This window comes from Bombus affinis, chromosome 1, assembly GCF_024516045.1.
Source record: "Bombus affinis isolate iyBomAffi1 chromosome 1, iyBomAffi1.2, whole genome shotgun sequence".
In the NCBI taxonomy this organism is placed as follows: domain Eukaryota; kingdom Metazoa; phylum Arthropoda; class Insecta; order Hymenoptera; family Apidae; genus Bombus; species Bombus affinis.
In genome coordinates, this window is record NC_066344.1 from 10817054 (window position 1) to 10833212 (window position 16159).

Genomic DNA, 16159 nt, shown 5'->3' on the forward strand with positions numbered 1-16159 from the left:
CGCCAGATTACAGGACACATTCGAACAAACACGCCAGTCTTCGTGATTCAAGTGTAGTTAGTAAAAATAAAGTGAGAGATTGGACAGACCACTTGTATCTCGTGACTCAACCGAAACCATAGATAGCATGCCTCCTACTCCTATCCCTCGACGGAAATTGGATTACTCTGAAACGCTTAATCAACTTAAATTGGATAAAAAAAAAGAACAAAGTTTCCACCGAAAACCAAATACCAATCGTATAGATAACAAATTTCATTGAAAAACAACCCTCGCTTCAACTGAAAAGAAGAAAGATCCCTGAACCCCTAAGTAAATGGGAATAAAACAAATCGATCGACATTCTCAAGCGATTACGATCGTTTACACGCTGATATCGGTTCCCCTTTTCTCGTCCTATCGACGAAAGGATCCCGCAGGAACAACGAAGGGACCAGTGACGGACGGTAAAGCGGTAGGCAGGTTCGATCCCTGTATTTATAGACATCCTGGAAAAGAGCAGAGAAACGAGAGAAGAAGAAGTAAGTTATGCGACGTTTGGCCCGCCCCAGCCACTCATTCGGCGACCATAACTCTCGCGGAGTGACAGCTCCGAACGGAAGGGTGTGTGCCGCCCTCCATCCGCGAGAAGAGGGAAATTGAATGCCTTCGCAACCCCTCCTCGCGACTCCTCTCTTTTCTACGCCATCTGGACCTCCTTCTTCCTCTCTTAACAGCGTCACTGTCAAATTGATAACCGCTTCTTTCGCCTATCCACGTCAGTAAGCGTCTTCTTCAGGAACCCGTCAGCTTCCGGAGAAGTCGAACGAAACCGTTCGTCGAGAAACCAGACACCCTGCGCGAGGTATTATCGTCCCCGGGGCAAGTTGATTTCGACGATTTAAATAATTTATGCGACACTTTGAACCTCGAAGGAGAAACGAAAACAAGAATTATACGGAATCGTTACGAATCCAGCGAGCTTCACGAAGATTTGTTGCCTCCGGTACGGCCGCGAGCAGGATATTAAGCGAATTAGACGAAGCAAAGAGAGGGGGGTGGTAGGTTTTCGTTAGCCGGCGAAAGAAACGAAAAGGAAAAGCGAGATCGGCGAAATGCCTGGCTAACAACGGAGATTTTCTATCTCGACGGATTTAATAATTCCACCTTGGCCCGCCTTTGTTAACTCTACAATTATTATTAATGACGATGTACGAGAGGGTCGTGGTCGTGGCCACGCCGCTGTTGATTCTCCTTCTCCATCCCACACCTCGTTTGTTTCTCCCTTTGCTGCGCGCCTCCCTCCTCCACCGGGCGTGAATGTAAATTAATTACTCTCCGGGTATTTCGCGAAAAACATATTAAGCGCCCCACCTTATTACGGCACGATATTACAGCATAAATCATGACTCACTTACGGATTACTATTTTTCATATCCGGAAGCACCGGCTCCCTGGGCTAATCGAAATCCCGAAAACCTGCTGAACTAAATCCCTCACCAAATAACCGTTAATGGATTCCGGAATGAAGAGGCATTCACCTTATGCTATCGCGTATTCCTCGTAAAATTACTCGTCCAATTACCATCCTATACTGATAATCACCGACATAACAACTCATGATGCAAAAAATTTAAATGCCCAAAAAGTTTGTATAAACCAAGAAAACCCGAAATTACAAAGCGCCAGGAATGATGGAAAGGAGGACGAGCAGAAGAAGGCGTATCCCGTAGCGCGGTAATAGTACGTCCCTCCTTAATTGCCGTATTATGACAACGCCTAGTTGGGTTTATTTACTTAACGGAATTAGCAGGTGGACACCTGTGGTATTCTTTTTCCTTATTCCCCATAGTTACTTTGAAACTCTGTCTTTCTCGTCAGGGCCAGGCGAAATTAGAATGAATGTTTGTAAGAGTGACGACCACGTCAGACGATGACTCGCCCCTCGGGAACCCTACTTAAGTGCACTCTTTCCGTGAACGCCACGAACACCAAAACATGGTTTTCCACGATATCGTCGAAACCATTTTCGTTTCTTTCAGAGAAAACAAACAGTCGTTGCAGCCGGAAGATAACGCGGCTCGAGTCCGCGAGGGCGCATGCTCGTCGTTGTGGCGCCGGGGCGGCTGGAGAAACGGAAGTACTACTTTTACACGGCCCTTTCGTCCCCCTTTTGCCTCATGACCCATCCCATGCCCTCCTTCCACGTCCGCGGTCTTTTTGCACCCTTCTCCGCAAGCCGACCCTTCGCTATAACTACCCCTCAGGCGTGACCCATCCCCGCTGTCTTGAAATCACCGTCTCGAGTTGCGTGCAGCGCTTACTTCTCAGGGGAGCTGCAACCCCTTTTATGCGTGCGTGCCTCGTGGTGAGCATGTGTTACGCTCGCCTTCGTGGCCTGGATTTATCAAAAGCGAACCTACGTCGCCGCTGGCCGAGACTCGTGTTTCTGACCTCCAGCGTTCTCTTCGTTATAGCACCGTGATATGTCGAGCTGGTTTATCGTGTCTCCGCAAGACGTTCGCGTTTAACTAATTTTGGATATAGTCTCACCTGTAAAGTGGTTCGTGTAATTGGGTTAAAGGAAAAGTAGAATTTTTTCTATCGAACATGTATACTTTATTATCTATTTTTCTACTCTTCAACATATTCAAGATTATGGTAACCTAGACGTTGAGTTACGACGACTTTGGGTCGCCTAAGCCTAATTAAGATCTACGATTTGTCAATCAATTCTCGAACTGCGATTGAAAAAGTATTGGATTCGATTGGATTGAATTATGCGCGAAGAATAGAATCGCGGAATAACGTACCTAAAACATAAAATAATCATAGATTAACATTGTTAATTTATGAAATACACGAAGTACAGGTTATGACTACTGGCAACAATCTTGTGAAAATACGCGTATGCCAAATACGTTAAAGTTCAACAGAGCGTCGCTTTAAAGTCGGAATTCCTAGACGGCACCCTTTAAGAAAAGACTCTTCCTTCGATTCCTCCGCAATCACGTGCGAGATGTAGACCGAACAGAGGAAGGGTTTCAACCCTTCGGAGACGACACTCGACCCAGGAAATATAGTGTTTGCTCTCGCGGCCTAGACTTATGAAAATACAGATCCAACGTCGGATTGACGGCCGCCCTTCGAGGTCGAAAGTCGAGGATTATTACACCCGACGTCGACGTTTGACAGTCGACGTCCCTTCACCCTGTCTATTCTCTCTCTCTCTCTTCCTTCTTCCTTCGATTCGTCCTTTCCGAGTTTCTCTGAATACGGCAACGAAGGAGTCGGTTAAGTCGATTGCCCGACACCGGACGATTTAACGTGATCATTAGACGCGTGTGTAGACGTGTGAGAGAAAGACGAGCGCGAACGACTCGCTTCTGGCACGTGATCAAGCCGGACGGAGTCGCGCGAACCAGGCCGAGCGAACAGATGTCGGGACGTTCGCTTGGGAATGTTTACGCGGGCTGGATTTTATATTCGAGAGACATACGACGCACACGTGCAGCTCGACGGCCCCTTTGTCGTGCCAGCGATTCGACGTTTAAACAAACTCCGCGAAAGTAGAGACGCGCGCGGTGTTAATGACGCCGCGACCCGTACAAAGCCGTGACAAATTGCAACGATCACTGCCGCGGCGTGTTGTGACGGACGTGTCGGTCTGTCTGCAGCTTCGGTTCGCTGTTTCGAAATCTGCGGGTCCGTAAGATCGCCATGACGGAGGATGTTGCCGGGTGAGATTAAACTTTGTTCAAGGAAATAACGATGTCTTTTTCGGCGTTTTCCACGATCGGTTGTTATTTATCTAACAAGCTGTCCGTACTTTGGTGAAAACTCAATCGCAAAAATTTGTATTGTTTTAAATTTAACACTCAGAAAAATATTTTCAGAACGCTAACAATATTACACAGGAAGTAAAGTGATAAAGTGCATCTATTACGGATAATTAATTTCACCTATATTATGGATAAAAGCAAGATATTTTGAGAAAGTGGAGTTGATTAATTTTGCTTCTGAGTAGCTCGTTTATGCGACGATGTAATAAGAAGAGATGACTATATTAACTACGAAAGCGTTGCTCACAAATGGAATTCGTTATGTAACTCTCCTTCTACACTATCAGAAAAACAGCGTACAAAAACCTAAGCAATTCCAACAGAACCTCTTCCTCTACCTCCATTCTTAAACAGAAAACGATATACAAAAGTAAAGGCTAGGTTTGCCGTTCTACATGGACCGACACACGCCCACGAAATTCCATTCATGTTCAAAGTTAACGTATATACGTGTAACACACTGTTGAAGTTAGTTTCACAATTCCTGACCAACGGGGCCAGCGAGAATCGAAGGTGGCTGGAATCTCGAGACTCGACCCTTTTGCCGTGGAATGTGTTGAATTCGCCGGAAATTCTGAACGCTCGAGGATCACACGTGACGCGATCCGCTCCACCTCCAACACCACTGACTCATTTCAATTAAAAAATTACGCCCGAATTCCAGAGATTCTTAAGATGCTGTCCACCGGTAAAATTCCAATGTGCCAGCCTAAAATCAGCACGGTATGCCGGCTCCGCCATAACGCTTTAATTGTCGCTCGGTTATGTTAATACGTCGACAATTTCATCAACGATGCGCGCGTAACTAATGGATCTGTGGATAATTGGAAGGGCAGAGGGGTCATGGGGATTCGAGGGAGGCAATGGGCCGATGACAATGCCATAACGCAAGAGGGCTTCGCGTAACGATTCACCCACCCTGGACACGCTCGTGTACTGCTCCTACTGTCGTCGACGATATGTAGGGACGTATACACATACACACATACACACACACGTACAAACACATTATACGTGTGTGTGTATACACATGCACGTGAGAACGCTTGATCGTTAGACGTTTATGCGGTGAACTGTACGTTTGGATAGATGTTATTGTTATCAGGGGGCAATTGAATTCGATGTTCGTGCTAGGTAAGGAATTACCGGATGTTACAGTAGTGCGATTGAAAGCGATGGTTGATTTGTATTGAGATGATTAAGCCGGAAGGGAGATAAGAAACGTGAGTGTCAGATGGTGCATTGAAAAGTAAGTTCTCAAAATAAAGCGCTTTCTTCGCGCCTCGTTCCCACGAATGAAGCACATGATTCATGCGAATGGAACGGGGCGTAGCTCTTTCCGTAAGAAAGGTAGGAAAAAAGTGATAAAGACGAAGTTGGCGCTCCGTGGTGGTAAATTATCGTAGCTCTTTCAACTTCCTTCATCGTTTTCTAACTTCTTCCGAACAAATACCTTTGTTTTTGTGATCGCGTTAAATAGGTGTGGTCGGCAGAATGGTATTATGCGCAGGTGGCACCTCCTTGCATAAATATCTATTAAAAGCTTGGGCAAACTTGTTTGCTCTGATGCTTAATTTCTACAAAAGGAAAAATAGATTTGAAAGATCAACATGATTTTCTTTGCTATTTATTGTACTTATTTACTACTGTAAATGTATTCGTTTGAATCAATCGTTTGCAATGAAAACCACAATCACCCGCATCATCTCAATTCCCATGAAGGAAAGAGCAAAGAAAATTGCAGCGGTAGCCAGCAATCACGGGTAACCGAGGAAGGCGCGTATCGTCGTTTGCTCGTTTTCTCGCGGCAGCTTCACGAATCATGTCCAGTGGCGCACGCAAGACGGACACAGGCGTGTCGCGTGGCTCGGCTCCACGGAGCCTCTGCACACGCAGGTTTGCACACGCGGCCGGTAGTCGAGGTACACTCGGTGAATCGAGTACGCGAAACCAAACGCGACTACCGGCTCGATTCCCCACCTCCGCGCGAGTGCGTGCACGCGCCTGTGTGCAAGCTGGCGTTACGCGTGCATCGCGCGCAAACCGCAATCCGACCGACGTACAACATGTTTATGTATCGCAGGCAACATTAACATCGCAATTTATGCGCGCTTTAACTGGCCCGCAGCCCTTCCACCTCTTCGGCTCTCGTCCTCTTCGCCGTCGGCTGGCCCGCTTAACACAACCGCGAATTTACCAACGCGGTTCGACGTACAAGTTCACTCACCGCAGGAGGGCCGAGTATCTCCGCTCCCTCGTCGCTACGGTTTCCCCTGGTGCCCTTCCTAAACCAGCTTTCGTCGACCCGACACGCTATTTATATTTTCGTCGATCGTTACTTATCGTTTCCGCTCGCGTCGCCAGAGACCGACTTACGATCCGCTCGCTTATTAAATTTGGAGAAACGAGCCAAGCTTGTCACTGGAAATGGAACGACGCTGCGGAACGTCGTGTCTTTACCCGCGTTTTATTGCACGTTCGCGAAGATCGAAACGGCCACGTTGGTATATACGGCTGCGCCCAAGTTTAGAGGCGTGATTGAATTCTAGAGTAGACGAGGTGGGTTGCGGCGAAGTTTCTAGGCCTCGGTCGTGATGGAATTCTCTCTCGGATAATTCTCTCTGATTTCATTGCTTCGAACCTGCGAATCCTCCATTTCTACTTATCGCTCGATCCACCAACAAACGCTAGAATCTGTAGAAATCGTCGTCTCGTGTTATTGGTTCTTATACAACGTAATGGCCACATCGTTCAAAACGTCTCAGTGGATGTTTGCCCATGGCGATTCCCAACGTTAGAGCGTCGCGATAAATTTCAATGTTCGCTCGCAAGAACGCCTCGCACCTTCTCCTTCCCACCCCGTGGTTTCGGCAAAAACGCGCATCCGCCCACTCCATTAAACATTCCGCCGGGCGTAGATTTATTTCTTTCTAAAACTGTTACGTGTATCGTGGAGAGGCTGAGAGACGCGTAACCAGACCGAAACGCCAAGGCCATCCATCTTTCGCGCTCTTGGTACGTTCGCCAGGCGGCGGAGTTTCAGCCTCGGGGGTGCGAGATACGTTTCGTAGTCGGGGTTCGCGGGCCCGATTTCACGAACGAGTACGTAAAAGCCTTTCTTCACGGACCGGAACTCCTTGCTGGATACTTTGCAAGTTTCCTCGGCCTGTTTACCTGACGCGGGGTCGACTTCGTATCCGAAGTCAATGGGATGGAAAGCAAGCCGAGTAGAAACGGTGGTTTAAATGCGTGGCGACGGGGGTCGAAGCGGAACAACCCCGGAGGGTGTCGCGAGGGATCCGTTTTCTCGGTCGCGCCTGTTTTTATCGGCCGTCCCGAACGGGCAGAGCCTGTTACCACCAAAGAGAATTATGGTCTCGGATGTAAACACGTATTTCTACCTCGCACCACGGAGAAACGGGGAAGGTGGCATCGATTTTCTGCCACCGGGACGAGTAACATACGCCGTCGAAGACAACCGCACACGGTTCGCTCGAGTACGCGTCTTATGCTACCCGGAGCTCGTTTCGAATCAATTGGCTGGTTAAGGACGTCGGGTAGTTCTACTTTACTTGATTGTTACCTATTTTGTAGCTGGTAACTTATCCTTTTTCTGCTAGTTATTCTGCTGGAAAGCTGTTTAATGGATCAATCTTAAACAGAGTAGTTACAAAGTATTTGCACACCATTGCGTTTATGTCATTTGCGTAATAATCAATTAGACCTAAGTAGAAACTACGTATCAAATTATATGATTGTACAAATACTTTCCGTACGAATACCAATAATATGGATTTGTCATACGTAACATTAAGGTTATCGAAAAAGGGTTCTGTTTTGTTATTTATCAACTTATTTGTTTCGTAACGAGCGTAAGTTTTTTGATATCAGACAGTAAGGCAATAAAAAGAAAGGAAAAACCACAGATAATATACAGCGTGCACTAATTTCACCTTTTAAGAATTATTGAAATTAAATAAAGATAATATGAAGATGTTTCGTACGTTTTTTCCGGGAATAGGCTATTGTAGGATCTTAATTCGTCTGGTTAATTATCAATAAAGGATTCTCGGTAACGTCGACAGCTCTGGCGCGCTGTTTATTTTTTACCAATCGCTGTCTTAACGTCAATTACGTTTAATTGAGAACCGTCTAGCTAGGCGTGAGATGAGCGACGCCAGAATCATTAAGCATCATCGATTTCGGCGACATACTCGATCATTTCGTCACAGAGATCTACCATTTTTACGTGCACATATATACTCACATATGTCTATAGTTCGTCCTCCACAGAAACAGAGGATCAATAGGTAGAAGATGAGGCACGTCTGCAGGTAGTCCATAGTGGCGTCGATGGATGGTCCGCTATCCACTGGTCATCGAACTTTCATAACCGTATCTGCAAGAACGAACATCAAGAAGTAAATGAGAAAGTAGTATATACTTGTTGTAAGAAAAACAACAAAATTATAGAGAAAGAAGCAAAATTACAAAGGTTGCCCCGCAAGAAGGACGAAATCACGACTACGCTAACGATAGCGGGTTGAGACTGGAAGAAAGCAATTAAACGTAACTTCTCGGGAACCGGCGACCGATCCGGGTGGGGTACGAGGAACGAGGATCATGGTAAACGTAGAAAAACAGGCTGCAAACGGCCGTTTCGAGCTCCCCGTGCTTTTCGCCGGGGTGAAATGGCGCGGCTCTCGCACCGGACAGATATACGACCGGTACAGCAGCCACGAACAAAGAGCTACATTCACGCCAGCAGCCATTACGCGTCATTATCGAGATTAGGATCGGGAGTTCGGACGTTGAAAGGAGAAGAAGAATGAGTGAGTAAGAGGGAAGGGAGAAGAAGAGGGGAAAAAGAGCTAGTGCAGCATGAAAGATAACAGGAGCGAGAGAGAAGGTACGGAGAACGCCCGTGGGGCCCTTTGGGCTGGTTGTTCTTGTCTTGAACGAGGGGGCGAAACTCGTGTGTACCGGATGAGACTAAAGGAGGGTGAGCCACGCGAGGGAGCCAAGGAGAGGAGGATGTGGAAGAGGCAGGACTGTACTTTATTCACAGTGGTGCCGTCGTGGCGCGTAGCGGAGAAAAAAGCAAGGGGGGATCCTACCGGAGAGAGCATAGGCGAGCCTTCACTTTTTGGCTAATTAACGGCAGTTCCTTTAGCTACCAACTACTTTGCGATGCTTATCTGGCAAGTTTAGGGACCCCCTTTCGTGCGTAGCTCGTTATTCAATGACCCATGGAAAAAATCTCGGCTCGATGACGCGTTTCTTGCCTTCTTCTCCACGGTGTATATCGCGGCTACCATCGCGAATAATCTTGAACCTTTCTCTTCGGGCGAGACGAGAATTCCACAGGTAATTCTTTGGATATCGTTAGAGGACCGTGGAAAAAAGGGTAAGCCGAGTGATTTTAATGAAGTCGTCGTTGAGAGATCGGGAGGGTCGATCGTCTGCCAGAAATCGTCTCGGCAATCCGTAACTCTTCTCTTTCATGTATGCGTGTATATGTACGTAATGCGTGTGTTTGTGTGTGTACTTGTACATTGGCCATCCGGGAACGGTATTCTACTTAATCGGTAAATGGGGAAATTCCATCAAGATTCGGTGAATGCGGCTGCGACAGCTCCATAGAGGCGCATAATCGATTAAGTGGCTGAATCGGATTATCCGACCGGCAATTAAGATACCATTCAGCATGAAGCGGTTACGTTGGTACCGGTGTCGGGGATAGTACGATCACAATGCGGAGGATCGATTAGTCGACGCAGTAATTAAGGTCATAGGGTGCATCGAAGCTCGAGTTACTCGAGTCGGTGCAACAGACCGTGTCGTAGACTCGTGCACTCGTTCCGTTCGTCGACTGCTTGAATTCACCGTGACGCGCGATTAATCATTGGTCACGGCCGCGGGATCTATTTAGAACGCTTCGTGCTCAACGTACCGTTCTGTTCTACTCTCGCGAGCGCAATATCGATCCCGTCTGTCTGATTTTCGTGTTACCACCCGACGCGACCGCCAGACGACCGTGGAGTCATTAGAGAGAAACTCTCCAATTTCGAGGGGAACTTTTCAACCTGCTCTAGTAATTTTAGATGAAAATAACGCGACCTGGGGAATTCCTACGAGCACCGATTCCAACAATATAAATTTCAATCGTGAAATCTATATCTAGAAAACGAGCGAGGAATCACTGGAAGGGGTGAGTTTATAGTCGCTAGTTGAAACGGTACGGTTTGCGCTATTTCCAGCATTGGCGTCGACATAACGTCTTCTGTAAATCTCTCAGACGACGATACGGGGGCCTGGAAACGGAGAAATCATGTGGATTTAGTGGCTCGGTTTGTTCCTACGGATACGCACACAGCCATCTCTCATCCGCTGAAGCAGCACCTTCGCCCTTTTACCGCGGGTCGCTACATAAAGTGCCCTTGTACTTCACTCTGGACGCTCGATTTCCACGTTATTCGCCGTTTCCTTCTTCTTAAATAACCCATCGTTCATAAACCCGACTCTTTCTTTTAACGTGTTCGACGTTCTTCTGCTAGTCGCGTCCCTGATTTATAGCACGACCGAACACAGAAGTCTGTTTTTCCGCAGAAACTAAATTAAAAGTACGGAATTCGCCTTCTTGCTGTACCAGACTTTCTACAGGCGAAGAAAAGGATTAGAGACTTTAGAAAAACATGCTCTACAATCGTGTCTTACCGCTCCTCTATTCGAAAATCTATTGAATATCCTCGCGTTTCACGCTGAGACTGTAATAAGATTTTACCTAGACGGGCTTCTGTAAGTCTGGTTCCACTAATTTGAGCGCAATTAAAACGAAGGCGAGTTCCTACCGCTCGAGACCGTTTGCACGGTCGTTTTGCAGAACAGCCGCGATTTTCTTGAAAAGACACGCTCCCGTAATGGAGGCGACCGAGGAAGGGGGGCCATGAAAAAAGTAGCAGAACTCGCGTACAGGCATATAAACGACCGTGCAAGTTCCCCACGCTACCGACGTTTCTGGATCGTTAACCGGGGCTCGTCGAGAAACTCTGGAGCACGGGGAAAAATTTGTATCCAAACTAGTTTCCCTCCACCCACGAGTAGTTTCACCTCGGTGAAAAATATGACGCACTCGCTACCATCGATAAATCCTAAAACGTCGGCCATCCCATTAGTAGTTGTAAGTTTTTTAATCATTTCCTCAACAACCACGAAAATCCTCCGCGATCGCGTTCGACATTCTACCCTCGTTGCTCGAGGAAAAAGAAGAGATACAACAATATAGAGGCGTTTTTCGATTCGATAATTCCGATTTCGATGAAACTTCCTCGATACCCGGGGACCGTATGTTCATTGTAGCGGAGTAAAACTACCCCTACAAGTTCGCGAGACTTTTATTTTCCCCGATATGTCTCATTAACTGCAATAGTTAGAGAATGAGTCACGGAATTCAACCACGGAATAAAACCTTGATTGGGTAAAGCGAGAATAAAGTAACCATTACCGTTGCTATCAACTTTATAGAGAATTCTAGTGCGATCAATTATTTAATTACGCGATCAAATAACGTTTTAATCTAATCACAGTTAATCTATTGAAAATTATCTACATACATTACATGTTTTTAAATATCCTATAATTTTATTATCATATTCCTTAGTATTATAATAATAAGTTATATTTTATATAGTATATTCGTAGTAGCATCGGATATTTTCCATTTTGTTATATTTTGTCTTTCGATAAACTAAACACTTTATGTCAAACATTCTATAATACATTTAGTATTATTTGTTGCATAAATGTAGAATGTAAAGCATTTAAAAAAATTATATATATCTTTACCAATGGATCGAATCAAAAAATTCCAAGAAACAGCGCGCTCTTACATGTTCAAATCCCTGTAATAATTCTCCAACTTCCAAAGGAACCAAAACGTCATCTTTTAATACCTATCTACCCAATGAGCCAAATGAACGTGGCTCCACCCCTATTCGAAGAAGCACGCTAGAATTAGCGCATTATTCCCGCGGCAGGTTCTCGCGCGACTAATGGCTGGCGGATCGTTAAGTGGCGGCTGGCGAAAACGAGATCCTCGAGTTCGCTCGAGAAAACTCGCGGCAACGGCTTCCGTGGCGGAAAAACACGCACGCTTTCCACCCCTAGGGGATTTACGAGGCCGCTGGAAGGAAGTGGTCGCGCGTGCCGTTCAAAGGCACAGTCGTTTTCATCTCGCGTAAATTTGCGCGCGAATTCGCGGAAAGCCAACTTTTGCGCTCGCGAATCTGCGCATTTCGCCGGTTGAAAGAGAAAGAGAGAGAGAAATGGATAGGAGTGAGTGGCCAAGCAAATTAAAAGTCGACGAAGTCGTCCTCGCGTAATTGCCGGGGCGCGACGCGACTTATTTTCGTAGACCCTCTCGTGACGACGACGTCGACGCCGGCGAGGGAAAGAGAAAGAAAGAGAAATCGCGACGCGGGTGGGTCCGCGCGCCACCGCTTTAATAGTAGAACGCTGCGGAAGGTGGAAACACGTGTGCATGCTCCGCGAAACCTCTTTTCTTTTCTCTTCTCATACTCCTGCAAATCCCTGCGACTAATTCTAGGCTTCTCGATCCGAACTTCCATTACACCCTTCTAACGCGAAGCGCGGTCGTAGAGAATAGAGTAGCAGGAGGGGTGTGTCATTTAGACAAGTAATATGTAGGCAAAGCATTAGGAAAGTTTGGTGTTAGATTATAGCGATTCGATATAGGCTTTTTAAATAGAATTCTTACTTGTATTCCTAATTTTCTTTAAAAAACTTTCTACCTAGTATATATATTTACGTTCATTTTACTGAAACTTTGTTGATATCTAACTTGTAGGTAGAGAGTGAAATTTTGAGGTTATTCAACAAGTTTATAAACGAATTAGGAGTTTCAAAATGTCAAATTTTGTATACATTTTGTAAAAGTATCCAATCAAGTAGAAAGTCGGAGCGGATTGGCGATATTTTCAGTGAAACGTAAGAAGATTGCTAAAAGAAGTACAAAGATAAGCATCGCGGTTTTACTTGCGAAGCTTCAGCCGCTGCAAATATAAATACCATGTAATTTATTCTTAATGTTGATAGAAACGACACGGCACGATGTCCAAGAGAATCGGTGAGTTAATTCGTTTTGCCCGGTTAAAAAATTTAGAAGATTTTTTATAAGATTGCCCAATTCGATTTTTCTATATACTAACTTGTTTATTATTCCATTCAAGTATCGCAATTCGTTTGTACACATCAGAATTGAATCTGTTAATTTCATTTGTACAATTCTGTACGGTTTCAAATATACTCCTCTTAAGAGAAGGGCCACTTTGACGACGTCGTCAAGATTCAAATTGAAGCAAGGGGAGCGAGACAGAAAGCACGAGATAAAGCGAAATGGACGTCGGCTGGATTTCCCTAGGACGCAAATAGCATTTCCACGGAGTACCGGCGGCGGTCAACCGAGTCACTTACGCTTTACAGTATCTTGCCGGAAATGCAACGTGCTCTCTCCCCGGTGTACCTACGTCGGAGGATGTCGCCTCGAAGAGACGTACAAACAGGTTTTACAGCCGGCCTTTCTGCGAAATCAGAAGCAACATCGTGCGTCCCCGGACGTATGCCGTTTGCTTCGAGCAAGATCTATAAAATTTACACGAGCCTCCTGTCTCCTGGCATCCGGCGATTTTCCTTTTTCGAGATAACGGCCGTAACCGTTGTTAAACCGATGTAACAGGGGTCCAAGTTATCCTTAATACTATCAATCACGAGTGTCATAAAAAAATGAAATTGAAAGACGTCGTAGCTTTGACAACCAATGGCTTGGTATATTTGCTCCTTTTTTTATGTGCTATGAAAGTGAATCCTTTTAAATGAAATTAGACTGTAAATCTCATCGCATTTTATGGTAAAAGATTAACGTGATCCTGTGAATAATTTATATAGGGAATTTCTACGTGTTGGGACGTGTAACGCTACGTCACAAATTATTTAATAAATATAGTACAAAGAGAGACGGCAAGGATTACATTTAGACCGAAATACAAGAAATATCAATATACTATTTGCTTCGTAATGCCAAAATTAAAACAAATAAAAAGTATATTTTAAAATATTTATTCGTAGTCCCTCGCGTATTACTTAGGTCCGTTTAACTTCACAGTTCGAATCTACTTTTAGACTTTAGACTAGTATGTCGAATAATCAGAACTCTGTCGATCAAAAACCAGCACCAAAGCATTTTAGCATTTGTATCCCGCAGCCAGCTTCTAATTTGCACCATAAAATAATACCACGAACTATGGAATGTGAATCGAGCTTTGATACCCCTCACAATAATCCTCTTATACCTCCTCTTAGTAAAAATCTTCATCAGCGGAAATTCAAAGAAGCGATTCACCCAGGGGTTCGGCCATCCATCAGGGAGAAATTTCTTCCGCGAGCATGCGGCGCGGCACGGCAGAGCGCTTTGATCGGTTGCTGGACACTTCGCAAATGGTCGTGATCGGACATTCTCGGGCGCATCGGCGTCGTGGAACGCGCGAAAAAGAGAGGAGCGCTCGAAGCATGGCTAATTACGAGGGTTCTGTTCGACTACCGTGTGCTGTTCGCGCGGACGCTGCTGGCGCTGATGTTTATCTTCGAACGCGAGCGATGGGAGCCCAAGATGGCAGTGCATCTCCCATTTATTCAACGCGAGAAACCGGTACGCTCCTGCCGGTAGGACGAGAGTAAACGGCCCAGGCCTCCGGGATATCTGCATCTTGTTCCACTCGTCTTCGTTGGCTCTACGCATCACGCGTTCCTCCCCGCGAACGCTTTACAGCCGGTTTCGTATTAATTTCCAGCGGTTTCGTAGCTCCGGGTGAACACTTTGTCTTCTATCGGCGCGTACACGATCTCGCGAAAGCTGAAACAACTCGCACCCTGAGCGCGACATAGCCACGGGCGACGGCGACAGGCCGAGATTGTGCTGTGGATTTAACGACATTCTCCAGGTATCTAAATCAGATTGAAGCTGGTTTCTATGGGGCGAACGATCGTTGGTTCGTTTAGCGTGGAACGTCTTCCTGCTTTGATTTTTCCGCCTTTTCTTCTCTTTTTTCGTTGATTTAGTAGTTTCTAGCTGATGTATTGCGATGTAAAATCATCGAGGGGCACGGACATTATATTAATTGTAAAAGTGGTTCGACAGAAAAGTGTGGTTTATGATATTATTATCTTATTAAGCCAGACAAGTCGATGATAACGTAAAATGTTGTAATAATATGTTGCGTGATTTATATGTTCTCTTACGTGTCGTACGTTGCTCAAGCATTTAGAGTGCCACTACCACGAACAGTTCTCTTGCGCTAACCAAGGGAAATGAGAAGCGAAGAAGTTTTACAAGTTTCATACACTGGTTTTAATAAAATCAACATGACAGAGAAAATAACCCTTTAATTGTTTCAAACAGCGTATACGTACATAAGCATTCATACAGGTTTCGATAATGTCTAGCAATATATCCTCGCCAAAGGCACTTTAAGAAACATGTATCTCGTTGAACGTAAATCAGCATGTTCGACTCGGTCTTACTCGCGGAATCCATCTCCTCTAAACAGTCACCCCACAGCCTACCACATCGGACAGCTTAAAATACAGTCCAAAGGAGCACAATGCCGAATAAAAAGTGACACGATCGCGTTACAATGGCTCGCATAGACGCGTCCCTCCCCTGTTCGTGTATAGACGTTCAGTCTGGACTCGTAAAAATCCATTACTCCGGCGTTCGAATCTTGTTCGCTGTCAGGGAAGGTATTCAAGGAGGATCGAGAGCGGTCGAAGCGCCCGTGGCGTTCCTCTCGTTAGGTCGCCGCTACCTCGACGGGGGGTGCCGTTCATAACTCAGCCGAAATATTCGCCTACATTCTGCGCGTCGCCGGCGCGATGCTTACGATGCACGTAGAACGCTTTGGGCCAACTTTATCCGGGCATACCGTACCCTCTCCTTTCCCCCTTTCTCGTTTAACTAACGTGTCCTTGTATCCGGACGCGTGCAAGCTTTACCTTGCCCCTCGAGAGTCGACGCGCACGCAGTGTGACGTACAATAACGCGACCGTCCAAGTTTGACCCTGGAAAGCCAGGTGGAAGAGCGCAGGAGGTCGCGAGGAAGGGAGAAGGTGGCGGTACCTAGGAGGAGAAGGGTTGGCTGACGTCGACCCTCGAGAAGAGGGTCCGTTAGGGAGGCGGTTGGTGTAGCAGGGCCATGAATTATGCAGTTCGCCGGGGGCTAAGGCCTCGCACGATAGAAGAGGAGAATACCACGAAGGGAGACGAT

At 46.0% G+C, this 16159-nt stretch overlaps 1 protein-coding gene across 4 annotated transcripts in view; it reads right to left on the reverse strand.

The window, feature by feature from the left end:
• The window catches only part of LOC126917106 (discoidin domain-containing receptor 2-like), a 134653-nt gene that overhangs the window by 32993 nt on the left and 85501 nt on the right, over positions 1 to 16159 (reverse strand). For all 4 annotated transcript variants that reach the window (XM_050723587.1, XM_050723576.1, XM_050723566.1 and 1 more), the window contains one exon: positions 8089 to 8220. In XM_050723587.1, coding sequence (XP_050579544.1) covers positions 8089 to 8164 — 76 coding nt within the window. In that variant the 5' untranslated portion in view covers positions 8165 to 8220. The remainder of the gene's footprint in view (positions 1 to 8088; positions 8221 to 16159) is intronic.